Genomic DNA, 13,998 nt, shown 5'->3' with positions numbered 1-13,998 from the left:
CGAGAGTAGCAGCAAAAGGCAGGAGATTGAAGAAGGAGGGAGTGAAGAGCAGGAAAGGTGAGTTTGCCATAAGGCAAGGGGGAAGGGGAGGGGAAAGGGAGAAAAGGGGGGGTACGGGAGGGGAGGGGAGGGGAAGGGAAGGAGGGGGGGAGAGGAGAGAGGGGAGGGCAGGAAGGGAAAAATGGGAGGGAGGGGGGAGGGGAGGGTTGAAGGGAAAATAGAGAAAGAAGAGGCAAAGAAGAGACTCAGAAGTACAAAGCGGTGCACGTAAATGTAGAGGAAGCAAGTAGGGAAGCTAAGGGTAGCAGGGCAAAGGAAAGCAAAGGAAGGCAGTGAATGAGAGAAAGCAATCTTGCAGGAATGGTGGAGTGTGGGAAGAGCTGAGCCCCGGCCTGGCACAGGAGCTGCACGGCAGGAGAAGAAGCTGAGCCCAAAGGTAAGAGGAGCTCCTTGGGGCTTTTTGTGGGCTTGAAGCAAAGCTGAGAAGCCGTGCCCGGGAGGAGGTGTGGGTAGCTCCAGGCCACCTTGCTGTCTCCCCAAGAGATGCGGGCTGTGGGCTAGGCAGCGGGCAGGAGTGCTGGCCAGAAGCAAGCGTCTGTGTGGAGAAAGGCAAAGGGCGGAGGAGGTTGAAGGGGAGATACTGGGCATGGGCTTGCTCAGCAAGGGGAGCAGAAGCCTGAAGGGCATGAGAAGGGAATAGAGAAGGGCATGCAGAAGGAGAGAAGCTGCGAGCAGAGTTAAGAGGCACTTGTCAGAGCAGCAAGCAGAGCAGGCAAGTGTTGAGATTGGGAGTGAGTAGCAGGAAAAGGCAAGAGCACCAAGAAAAAGGAGGCGAGGGGCAAGCAGCTCAGGTAGGGAAAAGGAAGGGCATGCAGCTCAGCTAGGGAAAAGGAAGGGCATGCAGCTCAGCTAGGGAAGGGAGGGGACAGCAGCTCAGGTAGGGAAAAGGAAGGGCATGCAGCTCAGGTAGGGAAGGGAGGGGACAGCAGCTAAGCTGTGTGTTATGGGAAGTAATGTCAGTGATCTGAATGGCAGTAACCTGCTGTTCTGCATGGGGCTGTTGTGGAAGTTTACTGTTCAGACTTTCTTAATGAGGTCTCCCTAGATTGTTTCTGTCCTATTTCTACACTTGCTTTGTTTTTTTCCAGTCCTCTATAATGAACAGCCCTGTGGCAATGATGCGGAATCTGCACCTGAAGGACTGAGAGGAAGAACATCAGAAGGCAGCAGCTGCAGTGTGTGATGTTACAGGGTAGCGCTGCGAGTGCCGCCCAACTTGGCACTCCATGTCTTATCTGGTTGTACTCAATCAATAAACGATCACAATTACGGACTCACAAAGAATAAGGCTGTCTTTTTCACCTTAGAAGAAAAAGGGGGCGATGGCAAGGAATGAGAGGCAGGTGAGGTCAGCTGTACAAAATCCCAGCACAGATGGATAAGCTGCTTCATTAACAAGTCCAGCTTTTTCTGCGGCGGTGACCAGCATCTGTGCTGTTGTTTATCTGCAGTCAGGAATGTCATATTGCCTCTTTTTTCAACTCCCATTTACTCTTTCACAAAAGAGTATCAACTTTTGATACTGGTTCTGCAAACTGGGGAAGAGTAGCTTACAGAATGCCAACTGCTGCAGTGGACAGGTTGGAAGACAGCTGCTCCACCCGCCCATCTGCCACGGCAGCTCCTTGCTGGATGTGCCTGTGGGAACTGCTTAGCTCCTGCCAGCAATCCCCTCACAATGGGGAGGAGAGCAGCACTTGCACAGTTGGTTTTACGAGCACTAAACAAGCACAACTAAAACGCTCAAGGGAGACTGTCTTAAAGCACAGTCACAGAATGTCTGTTATACTGAAGACTAAAGGATATCACTTCCAATTGGCATCAGGGAGAAGACACAGAATAGGAGAATCACAGAATTGCCAGGGTTGGAAGTGACCTCAAGGATCATGAATCTCCAACCCCCCTGCTACATGCAGGGCCACCAACCTCCACGTTTCACACTAGACCAGGCTGCCCAGGTTCCCATCCAATCTGGCCTTGAACACCTCCAGGGATGGATGGGGCATCCACAATCTCTCTGGGCAGCTGTTCCAGCACCTGACCACTCTCTCTGTAAAGAACTTCCCCCTGACATCCACCCTAAATCTTCCCTCCCTCAACTTCAAACCATTTCCCCTCGTCCTGCAGTTTTCTACCCTTTCCAAGAGTTGACTTCCCTCCTGCTTGTAGGCTCCCTTTAGGTACTGAAATGCTGCAATAAGGTCACCCCGCAGCCTTCTTTTCTCCAGGCTGAACAAGCCCAGCTCCCTCAGCCTGTCCTCATAAGGGAGGTGCTCCAGTCCCCTGATCATCTTTGTGGCCCTCCTCTGGACCCTCTCCAACAGCTCCCTGTCTTTCTTGTACTGGGGGCTCCAGACGTGGTCGCAGTACTGCAGATGGGGCCTCACAAGAGCAGAGTAGAGGGGGACAATCACCTCCCTGTCCCTGCTGGCCACCCCTCTTCTGATGGAGCCCAGGATCCCATTTGCTTTCCCACCTGCAAGGGCACACTGCTGGCTCATTCTAAGCTTTTCATCTATCAGGACCCCCAGGTCCTTCTCCACAGGGCTGCTCTCAAGGACCGCTCCTTCCAGTCTGTATGGATGCCTGGGATTCCTCCGGCCCAAGTGCAAAACCTTGCACTGTGCTGTGTAGGACCTGATTAGGTTCACCCGGGTCCGCCTTTCCAACCTGTCGAGGTCCCTCCGAATGGCATCCCTTCCTTCAGCCGTGTCAACCGCACCGCTCAGCTTGGTGTCGTCAGCAAACTTGCTGAGGGTGCACTCGATTCCACCATCCATGTCATTGATAAAGACGCTAAAGAGCACCGGTCCCAAGACAGAGCCCTGGGGGATGCCGCTCGTTACCGGCCTCACCTGGACATAGAGCCATTAATAACCACTCTTTGTCTGCAGCCTTACAACCAATTCCTTATCCATCGAGTGGTCCACCCATCAAATCCACATCCCTCTGGTTTGGAGATCAGTTTGTGGTGGGGGACCGTGTCAAAGGCCGTGCTCAAGTCCGGGGAAATGACATCAGTCACCCTCCCTTTGTCCACCGATGCCGTCACTCCATCACAGAAGGCCACCAGATTGGTTAAGCATGACTTCCCCTGCTGAAGCCGTGCTGGCTGTCACGGATCACACGCTCACTCCTCATGTGATCGAGCATGCCATCCAGGAGGATCTGTCCCATCATCTTCCCAGGCACAGAGGGGAGACTCACCGGCCTGTAGTTCCCGTGTCCTCCTTGCTCCCTTTCTTGCCAACGGCAGTGACGTGACCCTTCCTCCAAGCATCCGGGACCTCACCTGACAGCCACGACTTCTCAAATATGATGGAGAGCGACTCGGCAGCCAGCTTCTTCAGAGCCCTGAGATGCACGCCATCCTGCCCATAGACTTGTACACGTTCAGTCTCACATCTCACCATCTATCTGCTCCATAGACTTGCACACGTTCAATCTCATCAGGCAGTCTCTCTGCTCTGCCCTCACAGCAGGGGGTATTTACCACCCCGGTCCCCACCTGGAGGTTTATGGATGCAGGGCTCAGGGACGTGACAAACTCTGGAATCCTGGCTGCCAGTGAAGACCGAGGCACAGAACACATTCTGTACCTCAGCCTTCTCTCCATCTGTTGCGGGCAGTTCTCCTTTTACATTTACAAAGGAGGCACACTTGCTTTGACCTGTCTCTTCTGGCCAATGCACGTGTAGAAAGTCTTCCTGTTGTTTTTCACGTCCCTCTCCAAGTTCAGTTCTGCGCCTTGTGTTTCCTGATCCCACGTCTGCAGGTCCAGACATCCCTGTATTCTTCCCAGGTGACACGGCCTGTTAGCCCTGTATTGCTCCAGGTGACACGGCCTGTTAGCAGAGCTCGTTGCTCCTTGCTTTGCCCCCAGCTGCCCAGCAGGTCTGCGCCGAGCCGATGGGCTTCCTGCGTCCTCTGCTTTCTATTCAGAGGGACAGAGAGCTCTTGTGCTCTCAGAAGGGAAGGCAGCCTTGAAGAGCAGCCAGCTTTGCTCACCATCTTTGTTTTTACAGACAGATCCCCAGAGATCTGGGCCATCAGCCCGTGAAAGCTTAAAGCTCGCCGTCCCAAAGCTCAGGTCCTGCCCCACTCCTTGCCATGCCCACATCCCTCGGATCACCAACCCCACAAGCCGTGCTCACTGCAGCCAGGCTGCCCCAACCTGAACGCCTTTCACTCATCATCTCCTCCGCACTGCTGAGCAGCAGATCCAGCCACGCTTCACCTCTGGTCGGTCTGCCCAACGCCCGGAGCACAAAGTGACCATGGCTGCATTCCAGGAGCCTCCTGGAGCTCCTGGAGCTGGCCGTCTGTCCTTCCAGCAGATCTCCAATGGCTGCAGTCCTATTTTTGTAAAGATAACTGGTATTTCTGGGAGGAAATGTCCTATTTTTGGGAGAAAATGTCATACTGAGGACTGTAATGTCATATTGTTTGGAGAAAACATGAGGTATTTCTAAGAAAACTGTGACTCCCTGGAGAAAGTAACACATTATGGGGAAGAGGGGGTATTGTAATGTTGTATTTTTTGGAGGAAACGTGAAGTATTTCTAAGGAAACTGATATTTCTGGGAGGAAATATCATAATTTTGGAAGAAAATTTCATATATCTCTGATAAAGCTGGCATTCTGGGAGAAAATATCATGGATTTTGGAGAATGCTTGTATTTCCGGGAGAAAATATCGCATTTTTTGAACAAATTGTCATATTTAGGATTGAAAAGTGATCTTTCCGGAAGAAAACATCGTGTATTTGGGAGAACACTGATATTTGTGGGTTATAATGTTGTTTTTCGGCACTAGTGACACGAGAGAAGAGGCTGAAGCCCAGCTCTCTACAAGCTCCCTTCAGGTAGTTCTAGAGAGCAGTAAGGTCTTCTCCAACTGAACAACCCCAGCTCCTTCAGCCGCTCCTCGTGAGCTCTGTGCTCCAGACCCCTCGCCAGCCTTGGTGCCCTTCTTTGAACCCGCTCCAGGGCCTCGATGTCTTTCTGGCAGTGAGGGGCCCAAAAGTGGACACAGCACTCGAGGTGCGGCCTCACCAGAGCTGAGGACAGGGGGACAATCACTGCCCTGTTCCTGCTGGCCACACCGTTCCCGATGCAGGCCAGGATGCCATTGGCCTTCTTGGCCACCCGGGCACACTGCTGGCTCATTTCAGCCCAGCATCCATCAACACCCCCAGGTCCACTTCCTCTACGCATCTTCCAGCCGCTCCGCCCCCAGCCTGTAGCGTCGCCTGGGGTTGTTGCAGCCAAAGCGCAGGACCTGGCCTTTGGCCTTGTTGGAACTCATCCCATTGGCTTCAGCCCAGCTCTCCAGCCTGTCCAGATCCCTCTGTGGGGCCTCGCTACCCCCAGGCAGATCCACACTTCCAGCCAGCCTGGTGTCATCCGCAAACTTCCCGAGGGTGCACTCAGTGCCCTCAGCTCATCAAGAAAGATCTTGAGGAGGACAGGCCCCAGCACCGACCCCTGGGGAACAGCACTGTGACCCACAGATACCACTTTTCTCACAGATACGTGACATTTTCATCCGGGAACACTATTTTAGTCCCCTACACATGATCTCTTCCACCAAAAAACAAGGACATTTTCTCCCAGATAGACCACTTTTCTCCTAACTATGTGACCGATTATCCGGGAAATACCCATTTTTTCCTAAAAATATGGCGTTTACTCCCAGAAATACCAGCTTTCTCACATACATGTGATCTTTTCCCCCCAAAACAAGACATTTTCTCCCAGAAATACCACTACGCTTAGAAATACCTCATGTTTCATCCCAAGAATACTACTTGACGCTCCTCAGGATCACACTTACTCCCAGAAAAATGGCAGTTTCTTCCAGATAGACCAGCTTTCTCCCAAATACACGACATTTCTCCAAGATAGACCACTTTTCTCCCAAAGACGGGACATATTCCCCCAGTAATACCAGCTTCATCTTAAAAATACGGCCTTTTTTCCCAAAATACCAGCTTTCTCACAAACACCTGTCATTTTCCAACCAAGGATGCTACTATCTCCCAGAAACAGCAGTTTTCTGAGAAATACCTAGTATGTCATTTTCTCCCAGAAATACCACATTTCAGTGGTAAATTTCACCTTCTCTTCCAAAAAGAGGATATTTTCTCCCAGAAATACCCCTTCTCTTAGAACTACCACACGTTTTCTCCCAAAAATACTGGATGACAAAACCAAATGGGACACTTGCAACCAAGAAGAGGACTGGCACAACTGCAGAGTGGTGCCATCCTCATTGAAGAGGTGACGAGGAGTGTACAGGGAGGGGAGCTGGGGACAGTTGGGGGACATGTGGGGTCTGCTGTGGGTGTGACATGGGGTCGGTGGTGTCACCATTGTTGGTTCTTCCCTTCACTGGATGCCAGTGGGAGTCGTTGAGTGTCACTGTCTTCAGGTGACACCGTGACACAGGGTGACCTCGATGTGGAACAGCCGTGACGCAGTGTCCCCATCCCTGGCTGTCACTGTTGTTACCGTCATCTGGTGTCACCATCACTTGTGTACCACCATCTATCGGGTGACACCATTCCCTGTACTCTGACCACCGCATGGGGCCAGGCACAGGCAGCTCTGCGTTGTCACCATGCTGTCACTGAGCCTCTCACTGTTCTTTGTCACCCCTCCAGGCCCGCCTAGAGCTGGACCTGGTGACACTGGAGTCCTCTGGCGCTGTCACCATCGTCTGACATGAGGATGGGGACATGCACGGTGGTGAACTCTGTGCCACCACCAGAGGGGACTGTGTGACACCAGCGTGGCACAGCCGTGACGCGGTGTCATCGTCATCGGGTGTCGCGTTCGGCAGCCAGCATCGGGTGTCACCGTCATGCAGAGGGGACAAAAGGACCCCCTGGGGACGTTGAGCCGAAGCTGGGGACACTGTAACCAGCTGGAGGACTTCCTGGAGAAGTGGGGACACAGCATTGTGCTGTCACACCACCAAAGTTGGGGACACCTTCATGGCACCCTGGTGGTGTCACGTACTGGAGATGGGGACACCCCCACAGTGTCACCCCCACGGACCACTTTGTTCCCATGGGTCGGGGGTTGACACCCCTCACTTTTGCAATTAAGGTTTATTTTTCGATAATGGGGGTTAGGGGATGTCCCCCCCCATGTCCCCATGTAAACTAAGCATGCACGCTGCAGTTTTCAGCCTAGGCTTTTAAGAGCAAAGCCAGAAAATTCCACACCGCTCAGTACAAAGCTGTGCGATGATGAGAGTGACTCAAGCTCTGCCCAAAGGATGAAAAGTAGCATCAAAACGGCTGAAGAGAGGGGGGACAATGAGGCAAGGTAGCACTGCAGAGAAGTCAGGAGAACACCTCTGCCTTCCGGGATCAGGCAGCCGGCGGAGCCTCTCTTCCCCCAACAGAGACGCCTGCAGGGTGAGGGGCACACGCTCACTTCTGCTCAGTGCTGCCCCGAGAAACTCAGACAGCTCGAGACAGCTGTTCTCTAACTCAGCGCGCCTGTGCTCAGGCCGTGCTACTCGCAGTTCTGTGCACGTGCTTTGCAGGCAGTGCGTTTATGGGCAGGGCCAAGGACTGGTGCATCCATTGCTTCTATAACCTGCAGCATCCCCTGATGGAGATGTGGGAGTTCTGACCCAGCGCCGCGAGTGGAATAACGAGGAGGTGGTGCAGCAGCTCACTGAGTGCCACTGGACAAATCAGGCCGTGCGCTCTTTGTGAAAACAAAGCTCCAATTGTTTATTGATGGACTGCAACCAGAGTGCCAAGTTGGGCTGCTGCCACGAAGCCGCTGCCTTCTGATGCTCCTCCACTCAGTCCTTCAGCTGCAGCTTCTCCATCATCTCCACAAGGCTGTTCATTGTGGAGGACTGGAAAGAAAGAAAGCGAGCGTCAAAGTAGGACACCGCTTCCCCCAGCATTCTACAATCCCCTTCACGTCTGACAGACAGAGAACAACAAGAGCCGTGTCTGTGCTCACCGAGGACTCACCTCTGCACGTGCAGCGGCAGCTCTCAGAGCAGCCTTCTTCATTTCTGCTCTCCTCTCTTTTTGTCGTTGTCGTCTTGCTATAGAGAAAGAGGAGAGAAATTCAGTTTGTCAACAGCAAAACCGCGGAAACATGGGTACATGAAAACAGGCTAGGAAGCCTCTCAGGGAAGGGTATTTCCAGTGGGACAAGTAGAAGGCCGTCATGGATTTCATGGGAAAAGAGAGGGTTACACTTTCTGGCAATTCCTTGCCATTGGACTCGGCAGCCTTCTACTCTTTTCCCCTCTCCGCAGAGAGAAGGAGAAAGCAAAGCAAATCCTAAGCAAACTCCATGCACCTGATAAGGGAAGCACCTCACCAGGGCAGCTGCAGCACCTTCCTACCTCTTCGCTTTGAGGTCCGGAACCGCTCAGTCGGCGCTGGGGCAGGCCCAGGGTGTGTTGCTGGAGCTGGCACACCGCCTCTGCTCTGATGTGGGCTCTGAGCCTTCTCCCCATCGCGCTCCACCTTCACTTGTTTCTTGGCAGGCCACAGCTCTGCTTTTTGCTCCTCTTCCTCCACTCCCTTGCGCTTTCTTGCAGCCATGGTCTTGGAGAGGGAGTGGTTGTCAACTGCAGGGGAAGGTCTTTCCCCTCTGCTGGGACCTGCTGTTCCAGGAAGCCCTCCTGGAGCCTGGAGAGGAGCTTTCGCGTACATCTTGCCGTTTGGCTCAGCACCTCTCCCTGTTCAAATCAAGCAAGGGGAAGCAGCAAGATTAAAAGAGAGTCACACACTGCCTTCGGTCTGCAAAATGGGCCACAATGCTAGGAACTCTCGAGTGTTCACAGCAATGGACCTTGGGATCTTGGCTGAACTGTGGGCCATTTCCAATTGGGACAGGAAAGGCAACTGTAATCCCCAGGGATTAAGATCTCAAGCAACACGCAACGACAGCAGTCCCAGGAAAGGACAGACAGAAAGCCTAACTAGAAAGACAGTGCACCAAACCCAGATGCTGCTGTGTGTCTGTACCTCTCTTGGGGGCTGTGCCACACTCCATGCTCCTCCCCTGGCTTCCTGCAAGGCTGCGCTTCACTGCAAGCCTGCTTGCATCAGCTTCTGTCAGAAAGGAAACAAGAAAGACATGAAGAGCATCTCTTTGGAGGAGCATTTTAGCACAGCCAACCACAAACTTCTGCTCCTCAAGCGTAGTTTCTTCAATTGGCCTTTCTGCTGCTACAACGCTGTGCCATTTCTGCAGTCAGCACAGATCTGCAGTGCCCCTTCTTTTCTCCTCCATCCCACACAGCCCTTCATGCAGCCCTATTTAGAGGCAGGTACCCACACCACAGCTCACAAGAGCTTCTTACCTGGGGAGGCTTTCCGTTTCCCCCCAAGCCCAGCACCATTCCATGGACGCGCAGGCTCCGTCCCTACAACAACAGATTGTGTGTTGATTTCACAGACACCAGGAGCAGCACTGTCCTGTTAGCCCACGTCCACCACAAAAACCAAAAGACACTCTTCTACAGCCAGAACAGAAACTGATCTTTAAACTGCAGTGCGCTTGCACAAAGCACTACTGCTCTCATTCCCGCTCAGGTGGCAGCAGAGGAACCCCAGTCTGCCTGACAGCTCTGCATGCTGCAGAGCAAAGCTGCGTCAGCACACAAAACGCTATCAGCTGCAAAAGTCGAGGCACGGATTTTTTGTCCCTACAGGGAATGCACTCAGCTCTGAGCACCACCACTTACACACACACTTCTGTCTCACTGCTGCCATCTGTTGCTGTCGGCCTCTCTAATGCTTCCACCATGGTTACCGGACATCCCTGCAGTGCTGCACCGCTCAGAAGTAATACTTAAAATGCATTCTTCCATACTTCATGACAGAGGACTGCAGAGACTCACTTTTGCGTGGTGCTAAGGATGGTCCGTCCCCATCGCGTCCCTCTGTGCGCTGCAAGGCGCTGTTGGATCTCTGGCAGCCTGCTGGGTGCTGCTCCCTAGCACAGGGAACTGCACCGCGCTGCTTCTGAGGAGAGAAATAAAGGAAGGGCCATGGAAACGGCCACCCAACGTTTGCAAAGAGATGCAGCGTTCCAGATGGTGCCAGAGGTGGGTATCAGAGTGCTGAGACGTTAGTTATCACTAACGGAAACATTTGGGAGCGCATTCACAACATCTGCACGCGCTGCAATTTCTGGGCATATCCAGCTTTCTCATCGTTCAGGTGGAGAAGACGGGCGCTCTCAGACATCACTTCGGGGGGTTAAACCAACACACCTGCAAACACCAGCATTATTCCGAGGGAAACAGTGACTTCAGGTGCCACAGTTCAACCCATGCAAAATTACCGTACACAGCCTTAGCTCTTCACCACTATTTCTTCCCCACCCTTTACTACTGCAGGCAGCTAGAACAAACTTCTCAGCAGAAACCCAGGGCAGCTGGCAAACCATAACCAGGCGCAGCTGGCAGGAGGGCAGTGCCCGCTCTCTGATCCCACCCTGCCCCAGCAGGTTAAGGAGCCTGGCAATGCTGTCCTGTTGCTGCAAGTGCACAACCCAGCCGCTTACTGAGCTAACAAAGAACCAGCAGGGCTCCCCCTGCTCCACCCCTTCCCCTCCAAAACCAGAGAAAGGAGAAACCCAAGCGAAAGAAACCCAGCCATACCTTTCCACGCGCAAAGCAGCGATGGCAACTGCGTCCGTCTCCCTGCTGAGACATGCTGGGGAACGTCTCAGGGGAAGCTCAAGTTCCCGGGGTCCTCTCCACAGGGACTGCCCGCACTGTTGGAAAGAGCTGGCTTCACTCTCTCTTCAAGTGCCTCGATCCCCAAAATCTCCTTTTGGAAAGGAAAAAGGAACCCTAAGGAAAGAACCTGCAAGTGAAAAACAGTGAGGAAGAAGCATTTTCCCAGCATTCTTCTGCTGTGCAGTTTAGACTCTCGGGCAGGGCAATGTCTCGAAACCAGCTGGTTACAAGGACTGTCCCCAAAATACACCCAGCTCCTGTACAGCTGCCATGATTTCTGACAGCAAGCGTTCTCCATCTCCTCAATAGTTACGCGCCTTGAAGCACATGGCTGGTGTTGCTGTCCTGAAGAAAACTCCCTCTGTCTCACCGCCAGCCGGGATGAGGGCTGATGCAGCGTGCCCACCCCAGCCCAGCTTTCCTGCTGAGACACCTCCCGGCAACCACCCAGCACCAAACCCAGCTCACCTGCTCGGCTTGCTCAGCCTGAGCTGTGCCCAGCTCACGCACACGCCGCAGCGGTGCTTCCGACGGGCTCTCGCAGGGTGATCTCTCAAGGAAAGCTCACAGCTCAGTCTCTGCGTGCAGCACACTCACCAGAGCACCAGCTCTGCTCACCGGCTGTGCCACAAACGCTCCCACCTCGGCGATGACTGTGACCTCAGCGAGTGCCCGCATCACTTCTGTGCTTCCATCATAAGCAAAGGGCGTGCTCACCTCCCAGATCCAAATTTTAGGAAACCAACACCACGGTCTCCCAACGGGTTTATTTAAGTAAAAGAACAGAGAAATTAAGATGACCCTCATGCAGCCAGTTCTTGCTCAGGTGCTGCACAATCGGACCAAGGAGATGTTACCCCCAGGCTGCCTCCAGCTTGGAGGGTTTGAGCTCCCAAGCAACCAGCAAGCATTTGGACGTGCCCTCCCCCTGCTTTTTACAAGGACAGACGAGTCCTTCTTGGGATGCCAGCTATTCTGCAAAGGCGGAATAGCTCTGTTCTTGGGCCGCAGCTCCTTGGCCACGCGCTTCTCAAATACTGGGGCTGCATTACCTCCTGGGCATCCACATGTGCTCCGACTCTCCCGCAGGGTTTCTGGCTTCCTGCTGGGGAGCTTCTCATCTTCTGCAATATCATTCCTGCCTCCTCTGGTACCATCCTGGGAGATGCTGCAGAGCTCATGAGCTTGAACTACCTTCCTCCCATCAGCAGCTGCTCTTGCTTTAAAGAAGTGCCAGCACCTACGAATCAGCTTGGAGAAAGTAATTCTGGGGACCCAGAGACACTGCAAGTTTCAATGCAGCTCCCACAAGAACGCTGCTGTTAAATCCATAGAATCATAGAATGGATCAGGTTGGAAAAGACCTGAAAGATCATCGAGTCCAACCGCAACCTGACCATACTCCCCTAACTCTAACAACCCACCACTCAATCATGTCCCTGAGCACCACATCCAGAGCTCTTTAAACACGTTCAGGGACAGCCAGGACACATCCCCAATTAGCCAGGACTGCTGAAGGATGATGGAGAGCGGCTTGGCAGCCACGTCTGCCAACCCCCTCAGCACCCCAAGGTTCAATCCATCCGGCCCCATGGCTTTCAAAGCAGGTTTTGTTTCTTTAATTATTGTCTCCCATTCTATCTTTTCTTTTAGAAAGGAATCTAAAAGATGAAAAGTAAGAAAGTACTAAACAAAATGAATCAAAAGAAATGAAAAAAGGAAAGAAAGGGGAAGAGATGAAAAGAGACGGAAAGAAAAGGGGAGAGGGAAAGAAAAGGGGAGAGGGAAAGAAAAGGGGAGAGGGAAAGAAAAGGGGAGAGGGAAAGAAAAGGGGAGAGGGAAAGAAAAGGGGAGAGGGAAAGAAAAGGGGAGAGGGAAAGAAAAGGGGAGAGGGAAAGAAAAGGGGAGAGGGAAAGAAAAGGGGAGAGGGAAAGAAAAGATGGAAAACAGAAAACAAAATGAAAAAAGGAAAAAAAGGAAAGCAAGGGAAGAAAAGAAGAAAAAGGAAAGGAGAAAAAACCATCCTTCCATCACCATTGCTACCACAAGCACTAAACCATATCCTGTAACTCTTAATCCAGATGCCTCTTGAACACTGCCAGGGACGGCGACTCCACCACCTCCCTGGGCAGCCATTCCAGTGCCTGGCTGCTCTCTGAGAGAACAAGTTCTTCCTTATGTCTAACCTAAACCTCCTCTGGTACAACTTATGGCCATTTCCTCGGGTCCTGTTTGTTCCTGGGAGACGAGGCCAAACCCCTCCTCATCACAGCCTCCATTCAGGAAGTTGTAGATTGCAATGAGGTCTCCTCTGAGCCTCCTCTTCTCCAGACTGAACAACCCCAACTCCTTCAGCCGCTCCTCGTAAGGCCTGTGTTCCAGACCCCATACCAGCTTTGTTGCCCTTCTCTGGACACGTTCCAGGGCCTCAATGTCTTTTTTTGTAGTGAGCGGCCCAAAACTGAACACAGTGCTCAATGCGTGGCCTCACCAGGGCTGAGTACAGGGGGATGATTCCCTCCATGCTCCTGCTGGCCACGCTATTTCTAATGCAAGATGCTGTTGGCCCTCTTGGCCACCTGGGCACACCTCTGTCCCTGGAAAGGTGATGGAACAGCTTGTGCTGGATGCCATCTCCAGACAACTGGAAGAAAAGGAGGTTATCAGGAGTAATCAGCAAGGGGGAGGGCATGCTTGACCAACCTGGTAGCCTTCTACGATGTTGTCACTGGCTGGGTGGATGTAGTGCATGTAGTCTACCTTGCTTTCAGCAAGGCGTTTGATACCGTCTCCCACAACATCCTTATGACAAAGCTGAGGAAGTGTGGACAGATGAGTGGACAGCGAGGTGGGTTGAGAACTGGCTGACTGGCAGAGCGCAGAGGGTCGTCGTTGGCGGTGCAGAGTCCGGTTGGAGACCTGTAACCAGCGGTGTTCCTCAGGGGTCGGTGCTGGGTCCGGTCTTGTTCAACATCTTCATCAATGTCCTCGATGAGGGAATAGTGCTCACCCTCAGCAAGGGTGATCTGTGAGGCCCCGTGTACTGAAAGGCAGCCACATGGTCTCCCATGAGCCTTCTGTTCTCCGGGCTCAACAAGCCCAAACCTCTCAGTCTCTCTCCAAAGGAGACATTCCCGATGCTTTGAAGCCTTTGAAGTCACGTTCCTGATGTCCAAGTTACGTGCCCATCATGTGTTAATG

General features: G+C 52.8%; 1 protein-coding gene across 1 annotated transcript; it reads right to left on the bottom strand.

The window, feature by feature from the left end:
- Positions 1-2,297: 2,297 nt before the first annotated feature.
- On the bottom strand, positions 2,298-12,507 carry LOC149914707 (uncharacterized; the record flags this gene model as incomplete). Its single annotated transcript, XM_090125824.1, has 7 exons — positions 10,717-12,507; positions 9,952-10,075; positions 9,412-9,474; positions 9,074-9,160; positions 8,446-8,784; positions 8,063-8,139; positions 2,298-2,930 (listed from the first exon to the last, which is right to left on the bottom strand). Coding segments are annotated over exons 1-7 (1,377 nt in total), but the record flags the coding sequence as incomplete, so codon positions are not given.
- Between the last annotated feature and the right edge of the window lie 1,491 nt (positions 12,508-13,998).

The sequence above is a fragment of the Phasianus colchicus genome, chromosome 28 (assembly GCF_987193195.1).
Source record: "Phasianus colchicus chromosome 28, bPhaCol1.hap1.1, whole genome shotgun sequence".
In the NCBI taxonomy this organism is placed as follows: domain Eukaryota; kingdom Metazoa; phylum Chordata; class Aves; order Galliformes; family Phasianidae; genus Phasianus; species Phasianus colchicus.
Note: the sequence above shows the minus strand (reverse complement) of the source record. Positions and strands in the feature narration are given on the sequence as shown.